This window comes from Phyllopteryx taeniolatus, chromosome 22 (assembly GCF_024500385.1).
Source record: "Phyllopteryx taeniolatus isolate TA_2022b chromosome 22, UOR_Ptae_1.2, whole genome shotgun sequence".
Classification (NCBI taxonomy): domain Eukaryota; kingdom Metazoa; phylum Chordata; class Actinopteri; order Syngnathiformes; family Syngnathidae; genus Phyllopteryx; species Phyllopteryx taeniolatus.
Window position 1 is genome coordinate 4,391,039 of NC_084523.1, and position 17,080 is coordinate 4,408,118.

General features: G+C 42.1%; 1 protein-coding gene across 1 annotated transcript; it reads left to right on the top strand.

The window, feature by feature from the left end:
• The first annotated feature begins 11,964 nt into the window (after window positions 1–11,964).
• Window positions 11,965–16,549, top strand: LOC133472276 (zinc finger protein 420-like). The gene is made up of 5 exons (XM_061762855.1): window positions 11,965–12,102; window positions 12,361–12,450; window positions 12,542–12,588; window positions 13,446–14,320; window positions 15,336–16,549. The coding sequence occupies exons 1-5, from the start codon at window positions 11,965–11,967 to the stop codon at window positions 16,547–16,549; spliced, it is 2,364 nt and encodes a 787-aa protein (XP_061618839.1).
• Window positions 16,550–17,080: the final 531 nt, after the last annotated feature.

The window sequence follows — 17,080 nt, forward strand, 5'->3', positions numbered from 1 at the left end:
TTTTCTGTTGTATGTGCATGTACATGTACTCCACTGCTGACTTGCAATATTATAATATGTGAATATGAGCATCATTTTTAGAATTACGACAGGTGCTAAAACCAAAAATATTCTATGACACAAAAACATTTTAGCGGGGTCATAACGCGAAAGCACATGACCACACCGCTCAGCTTTAATGACTACTACTTTGATCAATATCCACTAGGAAGCATTAAAGTTCTCAGCGCCGAGTCTAAAACGTAATAATTTCCTGACAGGCCATAATTCCGACGTGTGGGTCGTATTGCTAAAATAGCAACGTGAATGTGAACCCGTTCAGTATAACGACACCATTTGGCAAATGCTTCCCACTGTTTAATTAACGTGCCTTCTGAGCTTCTATGGTTCATTCGCCTTGTTCTGACTGTTCCCCCAGAATATTCTTCACTCTTCAAACCTGCATGGAATGATTTTGTTATTTTTTTTCCCGCTTCTCCCTGATCCTTACAAACCGGAGACAGGCTACGTCTCGGACAAATAAATGAAAGTCTGGCAAACATGCATCGAAAATTAATACCGTGCGATAGGAACCGCTGTTGGCAGCGTAACGGTGTATGTTCTGCTCTTTGGAGCATGCATGTGAAAACCTCTGTGGAATTTGAAGCATGAACACTGTTTGCACATTTATAACACGATACGTGCTTCCTGTGATTTGTCGTGGGAATTTAGTTCGAAATTATATCAGAAAGTAAACACCGATAAGACGACATAGTTGAAATGCAATGCCGCAAACCAGTGTTTCTCAACCTTTATTGAGCCAAGAAAAAAGAAAAAAAAAGAAAATCTCATTGCATGACACCAAACCAAAAATGTGTATATTTATACTGGATACTGAAATAATGATGAGCTCGTCTCAATTTCCTCTCAAATGTACTTACTCGGTGTGAAATCTATGCCTGCTTTAGAATGGCCTTTTATCGTGGGCAGCCTAAACCCACCTGTGCAATAATCACGCTATCGAATCAGCATCTTGATATGCCGCCCCTGTGGGGTGGATGGATTATTTGGGCAAAGGAGAAGCGCTCACTAACGCAGATTTAGACTGATTTTGTGAACAGGGAATGAAAGAAATAGGCCTTTCGTGCACATAGAAGTCTTCAATCTTTCGGTTCGGCTGGTGAAAAATGGGAGAAAAAATGTTGCATTTATGTTTTTGTTCAGTGTAGATGTGAAAAAGAAGGAATACTTTGTGTTGATGTACATTTTCGACCAAGGCAAAAGTGGTACTTTTGATTGGTATCAAATCAAAAATAAAGCTTTGCACTAAATCATGACGATTATTTGAGACAAACTAATACATGTAGCTGAAACAAATTAGAGCATGAAGTTGGTCCAAAGTATCATTTTAATCAGTGTTCTACAAATACCAGCAATCCCTCTAACACCCAAAAAATGTACAGATACCGGCTTTGTGCAAACAACCTTGCACATTGTGTCTCTTCCACAGCAGTGAGGAAGACGGTTAGTTCCCGAGCTTCCTTCCTTCCGTCGCTACCTCAGAAACGCCGATGCACATCGCACGTGCAGCTCCTGAGTGACTGTCGTCTCGTAATTGGAAGGCTTTCGCTATAACGCAATATGAGAATGTCGCGTGGCACAGTTGGAAACATTGTGAACCGAGTTACACTCGCACAAAAGGGAAGATTTGAGCTGACACCGCACTTGGTAAAAATGTGGGGAAAGCAACCCAAGAAGAGGGGGCGATTTATTGCGAGCAGCATTCAGTCGGATTTGCAAGATAAACACAAGCACATTGTCTGTGAAATTGCCAGTGCAATCTCATTAGGTGAAGAAGCGAATCAATGAGGAGCCCTCGCAACTCCTGATCCACCTTATATGAAATGGGCTTCCCGAGATTAACATTTGACATGTTCCTTGCCGAGAAATGAATTTCATTTTTGTAACAGCTGTTACCGAGGCCAAGCAGAGACTCTTCAGGGCGATAGCTATCAGTTATGAAAGAAGATGAAGGACAAGCAGTCATGTCTTTTCATGTTCCAGGACTGGATTGAGACCAAACAAGTCCATGCTGCGTTTATGTAATCAAGATGCCGCAGTGGGGAAGCAAACTCACGTATACTGTGTGCGTGTGCGTGCGTGTGTGTGTGTGTGTGTGTGTGTGATCACGCGCGTGCAAGTAGGTTACTTAAAAGCAGGGGGCCGATTGTCAAAATTGGACATCCGTTGGATTTTAGAATACCGTACTTAATTTTGTTGGCTCTTGAACTATCCTACATTATGAAAATATGAAATGTTTGTGGTAATTTACACTGCATTTGTCTCAGTCAGTGGTTAAAGGCGTTTTTACAAAATACCCTACATGTCAACTTTGGAGACACTTCTCCATTCACTAGCATGAGAATGTGTTTCAAAAGGATAGATTGAGTTTTTTTTGATCCATCCATCCATGGAACCTATCCCGGATGACTTTGGGGACACTCGAGAAGCATCACCCACGCAATAGTAGCTGCGAATTATTATGTTTGGGAAGGCCGACTATTTCGTGCAACTGTCATTAGATCGCGCGGGGTACCAAATGTCCAGTGTGCTGTTCTAGGCAAAATGTAAGCAGTGTTTCATGTTTACGAATGAGCTTTGCATTTCGATTGCACAGCACAATGTGTCTGCATCAAGGACACTAATCATTTTTTTAATCCTTTTTTTTTTTTCTCATTGCTTCGATCCATTAACTTCTTATTTTCTTTGGAAACAGCGCAGGATACCGTCAGAATAATGAACGTATTCCAGCAATTTATTGTGCCACTGGTGCTGTTTACAGCAAAACCTCCGCCTTGGCGAATGGAAGTGTCCCGCTTCTGCTTAATTGTGCAAAAGACGATTACATTTCTTTATTACATTTTTTTTCAAATCAATAATACATCATGAACATAGTTGATTATACACTGCAAATTAAACCCAGTTTGGAAAGTGTTTTATGCATTACTATTTTGGTCCAGCCTGACCTTACCTCGTGTTAATTAACAGTGTCTTAATATAGATTTTGCACATATTGACTAATTGTAAATACTCTATGTGCGTGGCATGATCTGCAACCGTACGATGAGTTTTTAATTGCTCCACTGGGGATTCATAATTTAGTTGTAATTGCTGGGATAGGCTCCAGCCCTCCCGCGACCCTTGTGAGGATAAGCGGCTCAAAAAATGGATGGATGGATGAATTCCACGCTTACAGTGTGCATTAGTCCAATTGTCCACTGTTATCATCAGGGATACTTGACTTATAAGGGCTATTTATCATACCGTCCATCACATTTGTTGGTACTGTTTGACAAATTGAATGAGCGTTTGCATGTACGTGTAAGTGTCAGCAGATGTTTCTCGCACTAATACCAAATGATGTTCTAGTAGGCTTTCTTGACTTTATTTTTATTTTATTTTTTTTTGCTACCTCGTAGAATGAAATGATCTAAATGATGTAATTTTTTTAATATCACAAAACCCTAACATTTGAGCATGGGTGTGTAGACTTTCTATGTAAAGTGTCTATGTTTGAGTAAAATGGACATTCTTCTTTTATTCTATAAATGCCCAAATTCCAAATACAGTATGCGCTTTGTCATTTTGGGAATTGATTTGCTTAAAATGCCAAAAAAAAAGAAATAGTTAAAAATACCCAAAAAGGTCCAGTGTTGTCTGGTGTCTTATTTATTTCTAGAGCCGTATGTACAGTCAATAATACTGTAATGTAAGGGAAAATATGTATTCATGTGGAGTTACCATTCATCCATCATTTGGCTGCCACTCATTGTAATCAGGTAGACAGCTTTCTCTTCCAAAATGGAAATGCTAAGAGAGAAGATGGAGGAAATGTGCCAGGCACAGCTATGCTGTGAAATGTTTCCATGTGCCCTTAAAAATGGCACAATGGCAAAATCTTTGAGCGGAACTGTTGGGTCGCAGTCAGGGCCACGCTTCAGAAGCTAGCGGCTTCCTCAAGATGTTATGACCATATTTCTCCGCACTCTGATGCACCTCGGTGCGTGCGCGTAAGAACCGAAATGAACCGAACCTTATAAAATGATATTAGCCTCCAAGGTGACGCACAAAGATAGCCGTGATTTCCTCCAGATGTGTCACTTTCCTATTGTCGGGACGAAGATGTAATTATTTTGCCTTTAAACTGAATAACATGACCTTTTATGTTGGGTTGATAGCTCCTCACACAGCAGTTTTATTCCCAACTATTTACCGGCTCATTGTCCCGTAAAGTACTGATGTGGGATTGGAAGGCTTGAATTTGCAGGTATGAGATTTAGTATCAAATTCAAAACAGAATACGAAGGTTGTGTTGAAAGCAATTGTCACATGGAATTATCCTACTAGGGCACGCCACAGTATGTGTGTGTGTATATATATATTTATATATATATATTCCTCTTTGTTATCTGCTTTTGACATTTGGAGGCCTGATCCGGGATGTAACGCCTCACTATCTAATAATGTACTGTCCATGTGTGCAAACAATCCAATCAAGGCCGGTTACAAGCGCTTGTTATCAGGCAGCTGGTGGCTTGACATTTAAATTTAAAATAGGAGGCTTTCTTCCACGAGTGTGACTCATTTCCGATGTGCGCAGATTAGAAGAGGAGGAAATCCGGTTTCCCGAATGCACGTGATCCATACGAGAACTAGGGTCGGGGTTGTTGTGGACACTGACCAGAGAAATGTCGGAGTAATGGCAGACGGGTATTCACTGTGTGTGTTTGATGCAAAGCTTGGCTTCGCGCCCTGCAGCGTGGCGATATGAGAAAACCTCCCGCGTTTGATTCGATGGATCGCACACATCGGAGTTGAATACTTTGCTGCATGTGTACGCATTACTTTCCTCACAAACCTTGTTGGTCTCCACCACTTGCGATCACGTTTCTGGAGAACAGTGATTCCTCGAGTCGTTCGAGTGACCCAATTAGGTTTTTCAAGATACGAGTTGGTCACCTGATTTTGTTTAAAATTTGATTTTTTAACTTGCGAGCAGAAATTTTAAATACGAGCGCTGTATTGTGGCAGTGAATTCACTTCACGACAAGCAGCAGTTTGGCAGATAGTGAAGAATTCTTTCAAAAATGAGGCTTCATGCTGTTTATTGCCACTCCCAGTTAAGGTTCACTGTCAAATTAAACACAAAACAGAGAATTACACATAGCTTTACCTCAGGAAAGTCTGTTTAGCTTAATGCTAACAAACAATGCAAAATGCCTCGGATAGGCTAACAATTAGCGTCTGTGTAGCAATGTTATAAACCTTTAGCGACCAATGTTTGAACACGAGCGGTGAAGCAACACATGTAGACAGATACTATAACAATACTCAGAGGCATATATTCCTTATCCTCTGCGAAGAATGAATAATATTACTTCGGCTTACTGAGGAGCTGAGATGTCTCCATCTACAGTGGACCCCCGCTATTAGTGGGGGATAGGGACCGGGCTGGACTCTGAATAGCAAAAATTTCAGGATAATTGACAGTCATTATCACTGCTTTTGAAAAAAAAAAATAATAATAATAAAATATATTGAGTAAGGGGGGGATAACCCACCAATATGCATTTTCAGGGTTGCCTCACCCCAAAAGCAAATCAAAAAGAAACATTTCAAAAATACATTAAAAATTTGGGGGTGGTGAGAAAAAATTATAAAAACATTAGGAAAAGAAAAACCAAAGACTGAATTACATGAAAGCAAAAAATATGGCAAAAACAGTTTAATTATTTCAATTGTATTTAATTATGCCATATGGTATGTTTTGAAAAAGTACAATACGGTGCTATTTTGGTCATTAAAAACAGATTGGAAAAATGTATTTTGGGGCAGGCTGAAACAGATGAATGGCATTTCTATTCATTTCAATGGGACAGATGATTTGAGTTATGAGTGTTTAGAGTTACGAGCATGGTCACGGGACAAATTAGACTCATATCTCAAGGTGCATAAAATCAAACATTAGAATGAATGAAAATATCAACTGATATCAAGAAAATGGAGACAAATTAGTTGTAGTTCAATTGTCTTTAATAATATGACTTCAATACATTTGTATTCAATGTTTAAGACGTGTTTGTTTTTAAACCTCTATTTCAGTCAATGTTTTTTGATTGAATTCATGCGCCAAACATTTGAACCATGTAACTACACACTTTTGAAATGTTCCTGTAAGTGCAGTTGCACTGGCTTACAATGAAAAGAAATGTTTATTTTTTCTGAATAAAAGCTGTTCTCCATTTTTTTGATGAACACTACTACTTTGAGAGCTAAGTATTGTTTTAGGCGGTACTTGGCGCAAAACGTTTATGAGCCAGGGCTGTAGGATAAACAGGAAAATGTCATCTCGTGTCAAACTGCATTAATTATTCCAGTGCCCTTGAGATGTTGAACTGAAGGGTGTTAATTATGTTTTAATGGAAGGGGGCTGCCGCCAAGAATGCAAATTCGACTCTCACATAATTGTTAGGATTTTGAGTTGAACAGATCACATTGCTCACACAAGAGAAAGTAAGGACGTGGTCAATTTCCAGCGCCGTGGTGGCAAGTCGAGGCTCCGTTGCCTTTTGCCCGCACCTCGCATCGACTCACTTGTCAATCTGCCAAAATGTAGGATATTGCAGAAATGTCAGATATTATCCTCCCCTGACAGCCTTATGTAAGTCCTGCGCGTGTGTCAGGGATAATCCTCTTAGTGGTCGAAGGGGTCGCCTTAACGGGAAACAAAACAGTTTGCCTCCTCTGTCCTCTGCTTTTAATAATCAAAATGGAATTTGCACGAAGGCCGCCGCACCGTGTGTAGGAGTAATCCTTGCTAGAGGACACGACTGCCGTCCCGACGTATAACCATTTCTCCTGTGTTCAGCGACAGTGTGTCCGGCGTTAGGGATGTCAACACAAACACGATTGTTTTGACGGACAAGGGTACGTTCTGTGGTCAGAGTGACACTTTTACATATGCAGCGTATTTACTTACTGTGACCCAACCGCTTCGAAAAGCCTTCGTATGCGTTAAGCTCGAGTAATTGGTTTGCACGCAGGCCCGTGCAGTAACTAAAACACAATATATTGTATACAGTGAAAAAAGGAGTGTACAAATATAGTATAATAGTTTTTTTTTTATTTGACTTTAGTGTCAAATCATATTTCTTAATATATATATAGTACATGCGTTGCCAATCACTGAGGAAGAAAATAAAGATGAATTTATTGGAAATAACCTCCTCATAATGGCGATGAACACGCTCAATGAAGACAAGTAATGGAAATGCTAAAATACATGTTTTATAAACAGAATTGTGAATGTTGTGAAGAGGTGTACAAAGTGCAGCCCGTGGGCCATTTGGGGCCCAACGTCATTTGTTTAGGGGCCCACAGCATATACTAAAAGGAACATTTGGCACGGCCCGCTGCGCTAGTTTAAAAATAAGGCAGCGTGAAAAGTGAGGGTGTCCAAAAGGTGTGTGTGTGTGGGGGGTGTGGGGGATTACAACATCCACATTCCACATTGATATGACACCCATGTCAACTCCTACGATTACTACTACTACAAATAATAAATTGTGCTGTATATCTTATTTGCAAATTTGCAAAGAAACTATTTAGAACTATTTTCTCTACATTATCCATGGTGAATATAACTCACTTCCGGAAGCAAAAATGAAAAAAACAACAACTTGATTACGGTACATTAAAATTTGTGGCGCTTGATCGGCTTGTCAATCAGCCAATTATTTTCACAAGAAAATAAATGAGTATTTATAGAATGAGTTTGTCAGAAGCGAGCTACGGCACCATGACGTCAAAGTGACTCTGCCAAAGAAATGTTATGAACAGCCCGTCCTTGAGTGACAGCGAGACGGGTATGAAGCCCAAATAATCCACCAGTGTGTTGAAAGTTTGAATGGGGGCAAAGTGACAGCAAGGTTTGCGCTCTGGTGTTTACAATGCATCATGAAGCTCACTGTTGCTCACCGCATACGCCCAACCCTGAGGGGAACTGAACAAGGTCCTCTGCATAGTTTACTCATTGACACTAAATCTACCTTCCTCCGAGATGAGCTATTTTGTGTAGTTGTTGTTGTTTTTTTTTTAATGCGGCTCAGGTTCACGACTGAGTGCATGCGATGAATGCGAGGCCACAGCTGTCTCCACTAAAAAAAAAAAGAAAAGAAAAGAGGGACCTCATGTGGACTGAGCAGGAAAACAACTTTAATGAGGGTGTTTGAGTGGATTCTCTGCTGGGGTTAAACTGCAAACTACACACACTTGGACAGGAAGGGGGGAAAAACTACAGCAACCTCCATCCTTTGCAAGGTTAGTAAAGTTTCAAAGTTTTGCAATCAATAATGCATGGAGAGAAACAGGAATGTGAGGATGTGTGTACAGCTGTTAAAATAATCCCACATTGTCTCGTTACATTGAAGTCAAAATATTGTCGTTAACTCAATCATATACCCGTCAATGTTTATCTGGGGTTTTCTGTGTATTCCGGTACTATATTATCTAACTCGGTAAGGGCCAAAGTGCGTTGAAGTTTGACCCATTGTCTTGAGCGTTCGCGTTCAAATAGCTGCAAGTCAGCGTCATGGAATATAATCATGTTCTTTTGAAATCCCTATTAAAGGTTCATGAGAGTTCTGTCTCATTTTTAATGTGTCAACCGCAAAGACAACTAAATGAACTCGATCAGAAGGGCTTGATTGTATACAATGAGTTTTATGATGACTGAGAAGAGCAGACAGGAGGACAAAAAGTAAGTTTAGTTAGGTAGAAGTGAGCAAAATAATTCACTCAAACTAAATCCCCCTCCAGCCTTTTCACAGGGGCTACGTTATGATTTGATGTGATGAACAATTAGCAATAGACATGTCAAAGATAAAAATGTAATCTTAAAACATCCTCCGTTAATCTTCATGTTAACCATTCAAAATGGCGATTACTGGGATATTCTAAGTTTGAAATTGGTCATGAGTTCAATGACCAATGTCATTTATGTGTAAGTTATTGGTTTTATACCTTTTAATATCATCGGTGCTCTCTCCAGAATGAAATAAAAGTTTGAATTGAACCGAATGATCAAACGCTATCATTGTTTTGATTGCTCGAATGTTACCTTCGTGTTCCATGAGCCACTCTCGCCGCTGCTTTGTGACAAGCCCGACAAATGGAACTCATCCAGAACCAGAACTCCACTGGGGGCTTCTCCAGCCTCGTCGTTTCCCGCTGGGAGTCGATGCCGCCGGAATCGTCATACGGTCAGTCGCGACATTGCACATTTAGCACGTTTTGATACTAGTATACACTTTTGACCCATTATAAGTGCAGCATGTAGCTTTGAGTATATTTGACCAATTATGAACGCTAAAGCAACTAAGTTTGCACTGCTTTAAGTTGTAGCTACAATATACCCACAGGACACTGATTGAGTTAACGGTTGAATTAAAAAAAAAAAAAAAAGTTCAACCTTGCAAAAAGACACCTGAAATCTCCTAAACGCATATAGGAAAATGCGTTATGGTCCGATGAAACCAAGGTATCAAGTCTAACAAAAAGCTGCCATTTGAACAAGGGGTGTGTAGACTTTTTATATCTACTGTATATACTCCCAAAATACTTATACACCTATATCACATAGATACATTTTATACATACACCTTTCACATACCAATTGTTCTTTTCTATATTTAAAACGTATATTAATATGATGCTTTCACTGCAACACTTCTATATTACATGAATTGCTCCACCATGTTCTTCTAACAGCAAGGCCAATATTTCTCTCCCCCCCCCCCCCCCATCGACAGATAATAACGTCATCATCGTGCTGGGCGTGTCGACGTTTGCCCTGCAGCTGTGTTTGGCTCTCCTTATCATGCGGAGATGTCTGAATTTGGACAACAAAGCCAGGGAGGCTGTGGAGCACCCGCAGACTTTGCAGAAACTCCACATAGGTGGGTGTTTTTCTCCCCCTGAGCATCAACTTCCACAGAAATAATAATAGATAATTTTTTTACACATGATTTTAAAATAGGTTTTTTCCTCTTGCAAAACCCCAAAAAATCCCTTTTGGCAAAACATGTATGTAAACACAATCCACTATAAACACTTTAACATAGTAAATGAGCAGTCAAACTGCATGAATCAAAGGCTAACACCCATCCCCCGCTTTAAACGAAGGAAGCTGCAATAAAATAAAATACAAACTATTTTTCGCTGACCGGGAAACATGAATTAAATGCTATCATCGACGAATTGATCAGACTATACAGTATGTGTGTTTTCTGATTAGGCGATGAGTGTTTTGTTTCATGTAAAATGTTCTTCTTTTTTTGCTCAAGATCCCTCGTCCTGCCACCAAGATGTTTCTCAACAGACGCCTAATTGCCGTTATGATGACTATTTATCATCTGCAGCTGGAGAAGGATGCTACACAACTGTCACAGCCAAAACCTGTCTATTTGGACCTTGCGTGCCCTGGGACCTCGTTCAGTACTGAAAATGTGAATCACAAAAAGTTGAATGGCCTCAAAGTGGGAGGAAACGCAGTTTGTCTCAAGTTGTCATTAGAACAGTTGTATTTTAAAAACGTGTTCATGATACCGAACTGTAATGACCTGCTCATGTGCAAAATCACTGACTGCAACATGATAAAGAATATGTTTTGTTTATGGCCACATAAGGGACACACAATAAGGTCTATGGCAAAATCAAATATGCTTTGTATCATTACAGAGTAAGCAAACATTGTTGACAATGAGTCTAAAATATTGTGTGCGTTTATTTAAATGTACAGGACTTGATTTTTAATCAAACAGTATTGGTTACCATTGCCTTATGTAATTTGCTATCACGATAAGTCAGCACTATCTAATGTAATCCAATACAAGAGCAAAAATAACTATTTTGTTGCGTTCAGAGTTGACTTGATATGTAATTATACTATGCTCACTTAATATGTAATAATACTGTGTTCATTTGTGTAAAATATTCGTAATTCACATTCACAACGTAATTATAAGCTTATTTCAGTCCAATTTTGTTGTTGAAATATTTAGAATTTTATTCGGCGCTCGTGCGTGTAGTTCCAAGAATCGCCAGCGGGCGGTAGTAATGCAACAAATATCATAGAGTGTGGCCAATCTTACCAGCAAAGAAGACCAATACGGCAAAACATACCAAATAAATGCGTCTATCAATGATTTTCAACGTCTAAAACTAGCTTTTAAGAGCAATCAATCTCATTTTGTGTTCATAGGTTTAGAGGTTGGGCATTTATCAATGAATAGCCATACCAGGTTTCACGTCAACGGAAGCGTTTGTCATTGCAGTGCTGGAGCGGCTAGCTAAGTGGCTAATGACTTGTCGGCAACTTTTGAACAAGAAGATGGAGACGATTCATCAAGGTTTGTACGTTGTCGGAGTACTCGCTGATTTTTTCCCCCCCCTTTTCTTTTTGGTTGAGCTTTAAGAGTAAGATGACAATTCCGTTAGAGCTACAAGGTAAGATAATTTGGCTAAAGTTTGGTTTAATGTGTATTACCAACCAGCCTGCATCTGCAAAAATGCATAAAGAAATTTGGAAAATAAGAGCCAAGGTTATTTATTTTTTTTTCATGATTTTTGGACGGGGGATTTCTCTCATCCACAGATGCGTTCCATCAAACCTTTGGATCCAGTGATCCTTTTATAATCCACATTCTCAAGCTAAATATTCACGACCGATTAAATAGGGACTTTAATAAATTCAGTTGAATAAAATTCCAAATGTGCTCTTCTTCACAATAATTTTGTTTTTTTCTGTATGACAAGAAAGGGGCCCATTCGAAGGCAATCACAGTCAATCATTCTTTTCCAGGGAGCCCATTGCCTCTGGCTTCTCTCCGCCTACTGGTGCCACCTCTGCAGCTCCTTTCAGCCTCCATGTGGCAGACCCTGAAGAAACAAGATTTCACAAGCTACTGGGAAGTGGCTGACTTTGTCTCTTCGGTGTCGGGGACGGTCCCGGAGCTGCTCGCGTTCAAGCACAGGTTGCAGCTCGACCTGGGCTTAAGAGCCAGGGTAAGTACCACCGAGATGAGAGAGCGAGAAGTATTGCAATTACATGAGTATCATTATGCCCTTTTCTACCTTTTAGTATATTCTGGAATTATGCCGAAGCGAGCGTCCCTTGGAATGTGACTTTATCTTGTCTCTCGTGGACAAGATTAAACAACAAAAAACCTCTGCGGTAGATGTAAGTTCCCTTTTAATGCCAGTTTCTGCCTCTGTCTTACCATGTGGCTGACAGTTGAAACCATGTGCGTCCTTACATTGCAGGTGAATGAAGAAGAGGAAGCCTCAATTCACTTTCTGGAGTTAATTCAAGTCCTTCTCAAGGATCCCGAAGAGAGACAACATTTCTTTGCGGTAAGGCGTCATCCGGATCGTTTTAAATAATCGTGTGTATTCACAGGTTTTAATAATTTGACCCTTTTTTTTTTTTGTGTGTATCGCAAAGGATGTCTTCCCTACTCTGTACGGATTAGAGTACGAGAGGGATTTACGGTCACTATTTTGGGAGTTCCTCTGCCGACTAGGTCAGTTGTTACCGGTTCCTGACCTCAAACAGGTGAGGGCGACCATTTTGCCTTTTGAGTGAATAATGTAAGCTTTTACAGCAACACAAATTGTATAGATTTGCCACTAAAGAGCGCAATCACCTGTAGAAAAAAAATGGGTAAAATCCGTGAGGCGGCGTGAAAAATAATTTATACAAATAGTTTGACCTTTCCCACATGCTATAAACACATGAAACCACATTACAACTCATTAAAACCCTTTAAAATGATATTTCTTAGCGATTGTTCTCTCACTCACACAGTACTCCAAATTAGAGGTTCACTGTAATCTTCAGGTCATTCAGAAATGGGCTTATTAATGTAGTTGTCATTATTTTGAGTTTGTACCTTATTTAACTAAGTAATTTTTGTACAGATGGACGATTTAGTCATTTGTATATATACTAATGAAATCCAATACAAGACAAACTGTAACCAAACTATTAGATCCACATCCCAGAATGATGCATTGCAGTTTCTTGTGACCATTTTTTGTCAATGTATATGTTTTGTTTTTGTTTTAATTTAATGTGTCAATTGCAGACTGTTGCCTGGCTCGGAGCTTCAATAGCAGATGGCTGTTTGCATTCACTCGCTGAAGCTAATGACCTGAAGGTTTTGCTCCAGCACCACAAACACCTCGGACGATTAGAGCAACACGGTAGGGTATGATTCCTAAGCAATTGATGCTTATATTCCAGAGGTTATTAACTGTAACTTATGTTTTAAAAAAAAAAAAGTAGTTGCAGCCACAAGCATGGGGGACAACGTCCTTGCTTCGCTCTCTGCCTTTCCTACTTGTAGAATATCAATAGCTCAAGAGCAGCCTAACCTGTCAGCCCCGGATGAATGGAGTCACATCCACGAAACCACCGTGGATGAGGTGACCGTCGAGGTCACTGCGGAGGTCGAAGTCGACGAGCGTGATGCGACGATGGCAGAAAATGTCAGTTGCCTTTCGGAAGCAGACGGCGGGGTTGAACAAGCGGAAGCGACGACTACAGATGTGGATGAAGGTAAAGAAGAGGGAGGAATGGATGAAAAGCAGAGCGAGGTCACAAGGACGCACCAGGCAGACGTTCACCAAGACAACTCCGCATCCGTTAAGGCTCGGAGCTCTTCGGGACCTCACGACTGTCCGGACTGCGACAAGAAATTCAAGTTTGCCTCGTCGCTCACAGCCCACAGGGTCATCCACACAGGGGAGCGACCCCACCGCTGCTCCGATTGCGGTCGCCGCTTCTCTTTCCGCCAGGCCCTGGAGCGGCACACGAAGACGCACAAAACAGGGCGCGGTTACAATCGCGCCATCTGCGGGGAGACCTTTCAGTCCTCGTCAGCCCGCACCGAGCACAAGCAAACGCACATTGCGGACGGCACGTACACGTGCCCGCAACGCGAGAGGAAATTGACCCGGGCGCCGGCGCTCTCGAGGCACCTGAAAACTCACAACGTGAGGTCGGCGGGCGTCGAGAGCGACGCCGCGGCGGAGGTGCCGGGAAACGCCGCCCCGGAAAACGTCGCCCAGGTCGCTCCCCTCGTCGACGTCCGCACGAGCCGGCGCAAACGAAAACCCACCGCGAAGATCCAAGCCATCGACTCGCAGAAACGCACGAACGGCAAGCGGAAACCCAAAGCCACCGGGGAGAGGCCGACGACCTTGAAGCGTTTGCCCTTCAGTAGGTCAGTCTCCTGTGTTTATCTCTTCAATTCAAATGTTATACCTTATGGAAAAATCCCCTCAAATCTTTAAAATGTCGGATGACTACGTCACGATTTAACGCAGGGGTTCTCAAACTGCAACCCGCAATATAATTTGCAATAAATTATGTAGTTGATGCCGACTGCAGCCTACATATTGGGACAGAAAGGTATGCTGAGAAAGCAAACAATAAAGCAATTACTCTTCCCTATCATAACTTCGGGGTCTATTAAAAGCTCTGCTACGATTGTGACATATCACATAAATGTGACATCCTGCATGAATAATGTAATTTCCTTTGGACAAAAAGGTATATTATTACAGGAATCAAGTCCTATTTAATTTTCACAAACACAAGGCATATGTTTATAGAATATAGTACTCTTTTTGGGATAGAATAAAAGGTGTAATATTGTGAAAATAGTTTTATTTTTGAAATTCACTTGTTGAAATGGCTTCCCTTGTTAAACTTTGATGTCACTCATACTATTCGGGGGGGGATGATTCTATTTTCATGAGATTACAATTTTCTTTTTTTAGAAAAAACAGAAAATGTTTTCACATGACTGACTTTTTGTCACAAAATAGACAACTTTTTAAGTCCTACGGCATTTAAGGGAACACGTTATTTATGTTGAATTGGCCTTTGAATTATCAGGGAGTCCTTGGGAAAATATTCCCTAATAAGGAGTCCCATGGCCCCAAAATGTTTTGACAAGCCCTGGTTGAGTGCGTTAAACCACCCTTTGTTTACTCTCTCTCAAACAGTTCTGAGCATTCATACGGGTCACCCTCCGTCCTAACGAAGGATGCTGATGAAAGTGAGTGTTTACTTTCTTTGTAGAGAAGCGGTAGGGCTCTTTACTCCAAGGGAACATTACATAGACTGTATACAGAAATGATTTGCGGCACTTAATTTTTTGACATTTGTTCAAATTTGTAATCGAAACATCGATTCGGTGTATAATAGAAAGCGTGTACGTTTCTGTCAGGTTGCGCGGCAGACGGCGCTTCGACAGCTTCCTCCCGTCCGGAGCGCTCCCTCCGCCGGGCAGAGAAACGGGGTGTTCACTCGGAGGATGACGAGACGGCCCTCGCTGACGAGCAATGTCGTTTTAACTGCCAAGAGTGCGGCAAGAGCTTCAAGTTCCTGTCTGTACTCGAGTCCCACCGGCGCATCCACACAGGTGAGCAGCCCTTCCTCTGCTCTCAGTGCGGGCGACGTTTCTCCTTCAAGCAGTCCCTGGAGAGACACAAGCAGACACACAAGTCCGGACGCAGGTACGAGCGCGTCACCCGCGGGGAGTTCTCAAAGTGCGTCGCGGCTCAGAGGTCGCGCGCGGAGAACGGCGAGTTTGCGTGCTCCGAGTGCGGCCGCGAGTTCGCGTGGAAGTCTGCCCTGACGAGGCACCTCAAGACGCACGGCGAGGATGCGGGCGAGGCGGCGAGTTCGCTTAAATGTCCTCGGTGCGAGCTGAGCTTCAGCTGCGCCAGCTACCTCACCGGGCACCTGCGCACTCACCGGGAGGAGAGAGGGCACGCCTGCGGCTGCGGCAAGAGCTTCACCCATCGGGCGGCGCTCACGGCGCACCAGCGCATCCACCAGAAAGACAGGCCGCACGTTTGTACGCAGTGCGGCAAGGGCTTCCTCTACAAAGGCGGCCTGGCGACCCACATGAAGATCCACTCGGAGGAGATGCCCTTCATGTGCTCGTTCTGCGGGAAGCGTTTCAAGAGGGAGCGCAACATGAAGAAGCACGAGCGCTGCCACACGAGAGAGAACGTCTACAGCTGTTCGCAGTGCGACAAGAGTTTCGTGTACAAGGCCACGCTGATCAGGCACGAGCTGACGCACTCGGGCGAGAGGCCGTACCTGTGCTCCGACTGCGGGAAGGGCTTCTTTTCCCACGCCGAGCTGCTCAAGCACGAGCGCTTCCACACGGGCCACAAGCCCTTCCAGTGCCCGCAATGCGAGAAGAAGTTCACCCAGTCGTGCTACCTGACCATTCACCTGCGCTACCACACGGGCGCGCGGCCTTACTCCTGCGTCGAATGCGACAAGAGCTTCCTCAGCGCCAACCGCCTGAAAAGACACACGCGGACGCACACGGGAGAGAAGCCCTTCCGCTGCGAGCTCTGCGGCAAAGGCTTCAGGCAGTCCTATCACCTCAAAACGCATCAGCGGACACACAACAAGATAACGTGAAGACAAACCTTTGTCCGGATCGGTCTGGAATTCAAAACGGCTGGCGAAGTACTGTGAAATGATTCACGTCGGTCGCAATTAAACCTCCTCTGACGCTCATTGAGATCCAGAGGCTACTCACGAAAAGTGAGGGATTTTCGAGTGAAATTTCAGTATCAACCGAGAATGCACTATGAGTGTTATAGGCGAGCATCATTATTATTATTATTATTATATGCACATGCATGCAGCGAATCCAGAAAGTTCTCACAGCGCTACTTTTTCCCAATTTTTTTGTTTACCACATTAATATAAAATGGAATTAAAAAATATATATTATCCCTCAAAACTATACACGCAACCGACAATGATTTGTGTGAGATTGTTGCAAAATGCATCATTAGAAAAGCCCTGCTTAAAATTGTCATTATTCAGTCTTACTCTAAAATTGAATAAATATTTTTTTTCAAGTAGGACTTCTATTTTGAAATCAAATTTTCAAAAATATTTTTCATGTTGAGATTAAAATAACAATGCAGTTTTAAAGTATTC